General features: G+C 41.9%; 1 protein-coding gene across 12 annotated transcripts in view; it reads right to left on the bottom strand.

Annotated features, from left to right (window-relative positions):
* Positions 1-4226: 4226 nt before the first annotated feature.
* Positions 4227-10847, bottom strand: part of celf2 (cugbp, Elav-like family member 2) — a 151206-nt gene continuing 144585 nt past the window's right edge. For all 12 annotated transcript variants that reach the window (XM_080757788.1, XM_080757789.1, XM_080757787.1 and 9 more), the window contains 4 exons: positions 9512-9685; positions 7902-8045; positions 6931-7107; positions 4227-4489 (listed from right to left, as the gene is read on the bottom strand). In XM_080757788.1, coding sequence (XP_080613914.1) covers positions 6980-7107; positions 7902-8045; positions 9512-9685 — 446 coding nt within the window. In that variant the 3' untranslated portion in view covers positions 4227-4489; positions 6931-6979. The remainder of the gene's footprint in view (positions 4490-6930; positions 7108-7901; positions 8046-9511; positions 9686-10847) is intronic.

Below are 10847 nucleotides of genomic sequence, written 5' to 3' on the forward strand. Positions count from 1 at the left end.
GAAACGAAAGAAAGAAAGAAAGACGAGAGGAACACTAAAAGAGAGAAAGGAAGTGAAAGAAATCAAGCCAAAGATCTTCTAGAAAATCTGATATCAAAAGCCAACTTCCTTCATGCCAGCTAGAAATCATCCCCAGGGACCAGTCAGACCAGTCAGGCCACACCACCAGGCCAGACACCTCGTTTTTTTTCTAGGTTTTTTTTTTGTTGTATCCTTTAATCTCCAGTATAAAAAGTTTCCACTGGTACAAAATGCATAAGGTACAATCAGTTGTAGAAATAGGAAAGCCTGCGCATTTGTTTTTTTTTGTTGTTGTTTTTTTTGTTGTTCAAATCTCATCCGATGACAGATTTCAAAGTGTTGTCAAACAAACATACATCACGCTTACAGGATCCACTGAAATGCATTGACTTTGGCTTCTCTCAAGACAATACTGTTGAACTACTGAAATCCATTACGATTTAAAGATCCCCCCCCACACACATACACACAAAAATAAATAGAAGGAAAAAAAACGTTATTCTACAGATAACAAGCTCTTGTACGGCACAGAAAAGAGAGAGAAAAACACACAAAAAACACTTTCCTCCAAAAACGTTGACATAAGCCATAATGCAAAGAAACGACAAGTTTCCTTTTCATTGTTCGATAAATAGCACTTAAGATAATTAAGAAAGAAGGATAACAGAGAAGTGAACAGTGACAAAATAGAAAGATTACAACAAGCATCGGTGATGACAGCCCCTGAGGCGAGCCACTCAGCAGAACCCTCTTGTGCTTAAACGCTCAAACAGACCGAGTGCTTCAGAGAACAATGTGGTGGATAATGCCTGTGTGTGTGTGTGTGTGTGTGTGTGTGTGTGTGTGTGCTTGCGTGCGTCTGTGAATTTGGCCAATTCACACATTTTAAACAGGCAAATAACACCAGCGGCTTTTAAGACACGCACTATATATATGCTATCAACAGCACTAGAATGCAGCCTTCACACTTGGAAAAAAAACACAGAAAAGAGAAAGAAGAAAAGGTTGCGCTGTGTGGGTGGGCAGAGTGAATAAAATGTGGAATATTCATTATGTGCATTTTGTGGTTCTCTGATGAGCTTCAGGATTAACACTGCAATGGTAAAAATGTGCAGACTGACGAGAAATGATTGGAATACAACATTCTGGTCAGCTATATCTTATATAGGTAGTTATGGCTAAGCTTATAGTTATGGCACTATCAATACTGCATGGAGGAAGGCAGTGTGTTCAATAGCCCATGTCATCAGTGAACATTTGGCATCGGATTTGGTCTCAGACAGGATAATGAAGGCTGTATTGCCTTCATCTTGGCTGTGGTGCTTGTTTTTCCTTGTGCGGACCGGAGTCGTGACCCTTTATCTCGAACCAATAGCGCTTTATTTCCCCTGTTGGTATTCCAATAAGACTTCTCTCCACATAGCCCTGTCTCTAATAACCCAGGTTAGCCAGGGAGACAACAACCAGGAAGAGGAGGAAAAAAACCCAAAACAAAACGCATCTTTCACGAGCAGATCACTCGTCCTTTCCTCCATATCCCCTTGAAGGAAGACAGACATTTTAAGCCTAGCTCTCTGCCCTGGCTGTGGGACAAAATGGTGGCGCTATGAAACCCAAATGTTTGATGAGTGTTACGTTTTAACAGTACAGTGTGAACCCAGACCCGGCACACGCCACTTGACTGACAACATCTTCTAGTCCTACAATACTAGTACGACGCTCCCTGGTTAAGGCGAATGGTGAGCTTCAGTAGAAAATAGTGCTGCCACTTTTTGCAGACCGTAAACTAGGTTTTTCAGGGAGGGGACTTGAGGGGCAGTTTCATAGACTTGACAACGTTGTGTCGTGTAAACGGGCTGACTATGAGAATGTCAACGACATACTTTGGCATCTCAACACGGCTTTTGGCCGATTACACTTGCGAGACCCACATTAGGGAGAAGTACTTACAATTCATCAGAACTACAGTTACTGTTTCTGCGTCTAAGGACAGGTTCGTAAACGAGCAACAGAAGACGCTTATATACCCAGAACAAAGTACCAACGACAACACTCGGTTTCTCCCGACGACAATCTCCATTATTTTTTGCAGTCCTGTCTGTGCTTTTTCCTTGTAGATTGAGGCTTGTTTTTTGAAATGTGCGAGTCGAGTCTTGCCCTGAACTTACGTCATGAAAGCAAACGACGCTCATGTTTTAGGCTGACTCATCTGCGACCGATGCACACAACCGAACAAATGAGGATCTTTACCATCTATGACAACTGCAACTAAGACTCAAATGTGTTCAACACGATGAAGGGATGAGCGGAGGTTGACAATAAGGCTCGGCGTGCAACTTTCCATAGAGTGTTTGTGTTAATATGTGCTGAACACACACACAAAAAAGAAAATCTAAAAAAGAAAAAGCATGCTGCAGTCTAAAGTGTTAGTATAGGCTATGTCAGAGAGAGACAGCACAAAAAAAGAGAAACTGAAATAGAAGACAAGGAGCAAAAGCTAGTGATAAGGCTTTGACGAATAAAAGGGCTTGTACACGCCCGCTATAAATAACAGTGTGCAATGTGACAGGAGACAAACGGATTTTTGTGTGCGTTTGTGTACACACGCGCTTGTGGGTATCGGAACAATTACTGCAGAACGTTTCACACTCAGGGGCTTTCATGCACCACAACAAAGTAAAAGTCAACTGTGAGGTCTGCACGAGAGTGTGTGTCCGTGTGTGCGTGTGTGTATATATATATATATGACACATGGGCACTTTTTTTTTTACATCTTTACAAAGAAAAAAAGCAAACATGACATTTTCAGGCAACAAGACCACAGAATAGCAAGTTAACAAACTCTTTTTTTAAATCTATATTTTAAATATGAGGGATCCATACAAAACACTTAATAAAATACCCATGTTATCAAATAATTTCACAAGAAATACACTGACGCGCTAGGCAGGAAGTACCTTCAGAATTTGGCACTAAACTCCATTGATCTTGTCTTTTTTTCTTTATAAGACATTTTGCTGAACAACGAAACACACCTAAATATTTTTCCCACAAGAGAAATAAAATAATAATGACATTGATGCTTCACAAGCTGACACATTATATATATATATATATAGATATATTTATATTTATATATATTTTTAGGAATTTTATATAGCTAATTAACCAACAAGAAATTTAGCAAATAGGGACTCCTTAAAAATAAAGAAAAGGAAAAAAACAAAAAAACAAAGGAACTATTATAGTAATATGAAAGGCTTTGTCTATTGTTCAAGTAAACTGATTTTTTAGTCTTCTCTTTAGAAACATGAGACATTTAAGACCGTTAGACTTGTGATGAAACCACAACTAAACTCACGAGAAGCACCGACGTTAACGCAGGTTACAGGTATCTTAGTACTTTTTTTGTTTTTCCTCTATACATTTAAACAGTAGAAAATATAGGTCATTTCATCATGTGCATTTAAACCACGGATTGTCTATCTGTGAGTCAGTTCAGCAAAAGGTGACACAAGTAGGTAGCATTTCTCCCCCCAAACAGGGTAAATGTCTGTTTTTTTGTGTGTTTTTTTTTGTTACCTTTGTACTACTCTAGAAAAAAGTGGTTCTATATATAGACTTTAATGAGAAACAGAGCCACTTAAAATGGCCTTATCAAAAAACTTTACACTGCCTGAAAAATGTAAAAACCATTAGAGAGCTCCGAGAGAGTCTAATATTGATCAGTCAGTTTTCATTCAAAACTGTTTGGAAGTAGTCTTATTTTTCGTAGAAACTGGCACGGACTGCTTCTGGCCTCATATTGCTAGTGGTGCCAGAAGCAAGAGAACGTGCCAATCCCTGTACTGAACTTTCAAGTTTACTTTAAATGAAAGAAGGAACAAATAAAGGCAAACCCAACATAAAAGGAAGAAAAACCAAATAAAACAAACTTAAGCTTGAATGGAAATCACTTTGCCACAGGATTCTTCTTCTTTTTTTTGGATAAAAGAAACATTTGTTTTTTTTTGTTCATAAAAAAATCTCAGTCTTTTTGTATGAATTGCAGCTATACCTTTGTTCACATTGATTCGTTTTCCTCGAACCCTCCCCTGTTTTTCGTTCCCTCCCTTCTTCGATCCTGATATCGTCTCACCCACATTCTCCTCCCTGCCCCCCCCCCCCCCCCCGCCCCAAAAACAAAACAAAAATGACATCCACATGAGGTTGCATGCATGCAAAAAAAAAAAAGAAAAACACAAAACAAGAACAAAAAGTCCGAAAGACCAAGCTAAAAGTTTAAAGTTGAAAAAGTCAGTAGGCGGAGACCAAGCTTATGATCAGGTGAGCTCAGAAAAAACAATGACGGGACGATGACACTTTAGGGGGGTTTTTTTTTGGCTTTTTTTTTTGCTTTTTTGTTTTGTTTTGGACGCCACGGAGACATGCTAGGCAAACGATGAGCTAACAGGCATGGAGATGGGTTCTATAGGGGGAAGAAAACAGGGGAGAGGAGAGAGTTACACACAGAGAGAGAGCCAGGGCACCACACCACTACAGCATTTAAATCAAGAGAACAAACAACAACAACAACAAACAAACAACAACAACAACAGCAACAACATCAACAAATGCAAACCATCAGAACAGCAACACCACTCGCTGGCTATGAAATTGGCTCTTTTTTTGGCGTTCATTTTAAATGATTTGCATTTTTGTATTCAATATAAAAATGCTATATGTATTTTTATTATATATTTTTTTGTCGGGGGGAGGGTACAAAAACTGTAACAATAACACACTCATGGCCACCCACACGTATTACAAACACAAACGAACTTTCTCTCTCACTTTCACAAACCCCACAGACACACACAAACAAACAAACACCCAAAGCTATATCCATCCGCAACGCTCGTCTCCGTGAGGAGACCAGCAGATGGATGCCATTTGGGAGAAACTATTCATAGTTTTTTAGGGGGTTTTTTTGGAGGAAGGAGGGGAGTGGGGTTGGGGGGGGGGGGGGGGGGGGTATACAAACAAACAAACTAACAAACAAACAAAAAACAGAACGGAATGAAACACTCGCAAAACAAAACGCAAGGAGAGGCAGAAACTTTGACAGGTGAAGTCCCACTACTAATGGAGAGAGAGAGAGAGAGAGAGAGAGAGAATAATGTGTGTGTGTGTGTGTGTGTGTGTGTGTGTGTGTGTGTGTGTGTGTGTGTGTTTGTGTGTGTGTGTGTGTGTGTGTGTGTGTGTGTGTGTGTGTGTGTGTGTGTGTGTGTGTGTGTGAGAGAGAGACACACAGATAGATGATCACAGAGGACGAACAGAGAGGGGTGTGAAGTGCAGGTTTTGGGGAGGTGACAGCGATGGTGAGCGGCATGGTGTTTGTGGATGGGGTTCTGCACTTCAGGGAACACGAACAACCGGAGAACCCAATTCCACGAGACTTCTTCACAAAAAAGGCTCTACTCTAATGACGCTGTGTATACTTTAGGAGTCCAATAACTTAACGATAGGCAATAAATAAAATCAATATATATATCTTTTTTCAATCTGAGGCAGTAAAAATGTTTGTATAAAAATAGAACTGCTCTTTTTACAAATAAAATTTACAGGCCTGTGGCTTTCTGTACTTTGAATTATTATTATTATTCTTTTTTTTTTAATCTTTCAAGAAACATCAAGTATTTTCAGTTACCCCCTTAACCCATAGAGTATTTTTTTTCCTTCTATTACAGCCTTCACCAAATTCAGGATGTTTGGTTTTTGAAAATGTTGTACGTGATATTCCGTTCAACAGAGACCAATGTGATCTGACCCAGAAAGGTATCAACCAACCAATTAAATAAAAAATACCGTCCTATTTCTTTCCTCCCACATGAACGTAAATAGTAAAGCAGAGCTGAAGTGTTCGGTGGAGGAGAGTGTAAAAGCCTGTTTATACTTCATTTTACGCAAATAACCAATCTACAAGCTCACAGTAGCTTGTATCGTGATGCATTGTGAGCTTGTAGATTGGTTATTTGCGGTGTATGAATCAGGCATAAACTGACTGACGCATGACTATCGCGAGAGGCTACTATACTTCCTCGGTGTGTTTTCGCGGCCTTTGCTCCCGGGTGATGGTGGGCGGTAGAGGGGCGTCGGAGAAGCAGCGGTGATCCGCAACCAACACTGCGGAGGTCAAAGGTCAAATGTGCATATTGGTGTGCGCGAGGAAAAAAAACTGAAAAAAGAAACGAACCTTTACAAGAGGTCTCTCTTTACCAGGCCTCAGGTTCACAAAGAGAGAGAGAGAGAGAGAGAGGAAAAAAATATATTTGAAAAACGTTCTTCGTCACGATTCACGCAGTTCTGACTAACCCTAACCCGTCCTCAATAAAATGATATAAATAATAATTTAGAAAAAAAACCTAAACGAAATCACAATTACACAATAACTCAACAAAGAAAAGAAAAAAATAAAGCTACCCGCGATAGCTATAATTCGTTCCATTATTAAAAGTGTACAACGTAATGGCGGTAATGGAAGCGTTCATGTGCGTAAAAAACTAAAACATCATAAATCATAATAAATAATTAAAAAAAGAATACTGCTAATGAAAATAATAATAATAATAATGAAAAAAGCTTGAGAACCAAAAATAAAGGAAAGAAAAGTACCACAAAACAAGGCATGTGTGTATGTGTACTCCCTCAGGGTGCCTAGGTCGTATCCCCCTCCCTCCCTCCCTTGACACCCCTACACCCCCTGCCTCCCCCTCAGTCCCTGGTATAGAGGGGCGTGGCTCGTTTTTTGTTTTGTTTGTTTTGTTTTGTATTGTTCATGGGGGGGTGTGTGGGGGGGGGGGGGGGGGGGGGGGGGAGGAGGGGCGAGGGCCGGGGGGGGGGGGGGTTGTTGGGGAAAAGGGGACTTACCCTAGCAGTGCTAACAGGGGGAGCAGAAAGACCCTATAGTGCTATGAGATCAGTACGGTTTGCTGTCGTTCTTGGAGCGCTTGAGCTGCACTTTGAGCCTCTTCATTCCGATCTGGAAGCCGTTCATGGCCTGGATGGCCGCCTGCGCTGACACGGGATTGTCATAGCTGACGAAGCCTGGAGCCACATCAGAGACAGAGAGAGAGAGAGAGAGAGAGAGAGAGAGGAAGGGAGAACAAGGTACAGTGGTGAAAAAAGTACTCACATTGTTTGTACTTAATTATTTCTGTGCTGCTAGCTGTTAGCATAAATGTAGTTAACCTGTGCCACCGTCAGCATTCACTTTAAGATAAGGAGATGCCCCCCCCCCCCCCCCCAGCTCAATACACACACTTTGCCATCATTAGCATCAGCTCCTTTGAACCGAGGTAAAAGGAGATCATATTTAACATCCCATAGCTGGTGGTGATGCATAGCAACCGGATCAATGTTAAAAGCTGCCGTGGGGCTCCACCATTAGTATATACACGGAGTATACGTTGGGGTCCGTATATATATACGGACCTAGCAAATAACGTCCCCTAGCTGGGGAGTACGTATATATATATATGGACATGGGAGAGAAATAATTAAGTAAAAGTATCAATGCTGGAATGTAGAAATACTCTGTTGTAGGTAAAAAGTCCGGAAGCGCGATGGACATGTTTGCCCGTGATATAGGTAGGGGTACTGCAGCGCATTCCGGCTGGGGCCATGACACACCAACGAGTCAAATGGCAGGGACATCGCTGACCATGTGGTTGCCCTACTCGAAGGATATCCACGCTGTGTGCCGTGTGGCCCGTGTGTATATGTGTATGTGTGTATGTGTGTGTGTGTGTGTGTGTGTGTGTGTGTGTGTGTGTGTGTGTGTGTGTGTGTGTGTGTGTGTGTGTGTGTGCGTGCGTGCGTGCCGTGCGTGCCGTACGTACCGAAGCACTTGCTTAGGTTTGTCTGTTTGTCAATGAAGACTTTGGCAGAGACCACGTTTCCAAAAGGCATGAACATCTGCAGGATGTCCTGGTCTCCAAACTCCTGGGGCAGGTGGTAGATGAAGAGGTTGGCCCCTTCTGGACCTGGGTGGAGAAGAGAGAGAAAACGGTCAGAGGTGGGTGTCCGGCCGTCATTCCGGTCACGTGATGGGGTTCTGATCCAGAACCATGGAGGAGGAATCAGATCCAAACATTGAGCAAACCGAATCGGTTCCATCACATTTGGAACCGTCTCCCGGATTTGTATCACACTGTCGTGTCGTAGGTGGACTTCACGTCTGCTATATACAATTACAATACCAAACGCGTTTCCCAAACATTTGAACATCACGGACCACCATAACTCTCATTTGTACACTCTGAGAGTTACAGACATTTACAGAGTCAAGGCCTATTCATAGTCTGGATTTTCGGTGGTGAGGTGACCACCGCGACCACCGCAAAATAACGTTGAGGGCTGGAGCGGTGGCGGTGGTTTGCTCTTCACCGCGGCTCGTGACGTCATGTTGTTGTTCGGTGGTCACCTAACCACCGAAAATCCAGACTATGTATGAGCCTTTTTTAGCCTCTTAGACCGAACGAAGACTTGGAATATGTTGTACGTCATTGGATGAGATCGTGTCCACAATCCCATGCTGTAATGATGATCGCAAATAAATGCGTGATATTGAAACGGAACAATCGTTGAATCGCAATATAATTAAGAATCTCAATCACAACAGTGTCAGCTAATCCACCCAAGACATGAGAGCGGAAAAGAACGGCACGAAGACTAATGCTGGTGCCAAATTAAACAGCTGACAGATTTTTACCATAAAATTATGAATTTGTATTAACTACTACCAGTGCCAACTGTCAGGGAGCATCCAAGACTTGTTGTTTTAAGCATTATGTTATATAATAATATACTACATTTAAAAATAGCAGATCTACAAGCTCATAGCGCAACCGCGCTACGAAATAGTTTAACAACCACATAACTACAAATACATAGGAACATAGGTTTTTCAGAAAACCTTTAGGATTTAGAATAAAATGTAAAAAAAACATTTTATTTAGTTTACATTTTTGCCTGTTATGGTACCACATCAATACAGCATTGGGTCTGAGAGGCTAAATGTCATCAAATGGTGGTCCGTGGCTCAAATGCTGAAAAGATAATGGTCCTGAAAAAGTATGAAAACCCCTATCTTAGATTTGTTATATATATTAATATATTAAAGTCTATAACTCATGTCGATTAGGTGATGTAAAACAAACTGTGATAAAACAAACATTAAATTCCCTTCATTGTCAATGGCGTTTTGAAAACAAACATTGAACTAAAAACAAACATTCATTGTCAATGGCGTTTAAAAAAAAAACTGTATATAGGAGCGCCCCTCAGAAAAATAAGAAAAAATTAAATAATTCGGGAGAAGAAAATCTTTAGAAATATGTCCTTTTCTATGAAGACACAATTGTTCCTGACCCACAAATGGGTCCAGACCGACCGACCGACCGACCCACAGTTTGGGGAAACCAGACCCCGGACAGGACAACTTACTGACCCTCTTTCTGGCTCCCGGCAGCGCCTTGCTGCTGCAGCAGAGACTGGCTGTAGAGGGTGGGCAGGGCGGCGGCCGCGTACTGCTGGATCCCTGAGTAAGCCTGCGTCAGCGCGTCCATGGTGCCCGTCCCGTTGCTCAGCCCCGCCCCCAGGCCTCCGTTAAGGGCAGCCATACCTGAGAGCATTTGAGCAACTTTACATAAAACCCAACAATAAAGAAAGAAGAAGTTGCAACTTACTCGTTAGCGCTCATAGGTCACACAACTTGCACTTGGACGTCACACACAGGATGGAATGCACACGTTGACGGACTGTGTACACTTGAACAACAACACGTACATGTCAACAGTGTACTGTACACACATTAAAACACAACAGTTAACCACACAATTCCCTAATTTGGGTAAATAAATAATACAAATTATGTTATTTTATACAAATTATGTTTGAAAATAGAAAGGAGAGGTCGAACAACTCGTAGTCACGATGGCAAAAATACTTTGTATTGGGTTACCAATGTTTCGGCAAACAAATTGCCTTCTTCAGGCAATTTCAATTTGGGCATGCTGCCTGACAAAGAACTCCATATATGGGCATAGAAGGGACACAGACATAATAACTGGGTGGGGTGGCATGCATTTCCAACTAGGCCAGTGCCCAACGGGCACCGCTCTAGTTTTTCTAAATTAGAGAAAATAGCAGAAACAGGCTCACAACGCAGTGCATTGTGAGCCTGTAGATTGCTTTTTTTTGCTATATATATATATTTTTTTTAATGTTTATTTGTGGCTTTCGCCTTTATTTTATATTTTCTTATGGAGGGGCAGACAGTAGGCTGAAAGGAAAATTGGGAGAGAGATGGGGGGGAAGACATGCAGTAAAGGCCGTCGGGATCGGGAGTCGAACCCGCGGCACACTGCCAGACAGTGGTGTCTGGACCGCTGAGCCAAGGCCCAGGCCATTTGCTAATTGTTTTACGGCTGAGTATAATTAGGGCTTAAGTGGTTAAGGTGTCATCATGACACAGACACAACAGGTAGTACAACACAACAAGATAAGTCATATAAACACAATTATACTGATTATATGAACACAGCCAATGATAGCACATGATTATACGGCACGCGCGCATGAGCATGCGTGCACGCACGCACGAACGCACGCACATATGCACATACACACACACACACACACACACACACACACACACACACACACACACACACACACACACACACACACACACACACACTCACACACACTAACTCACACAAAGATGACCTGACCATGCACAAGAGTGACACAACAACACCAGAAGCAGGCTGTAGGAACCAGAC

The sequence above is a fragment of the Protomyctophum bolini genome (assembly GCF_963924005.1).
Source record: "Protomyctophum bolini genome assembly, chromosome: 23".
In the NCBI taxonomy this organism is placed as follows: domain Eukaryota; kingdom Metazoa; phylum Chordata; class Actinopteri; order Myctophiformes; family Myctophidae; genus Protomyctophum; species Protomyctophum bolini.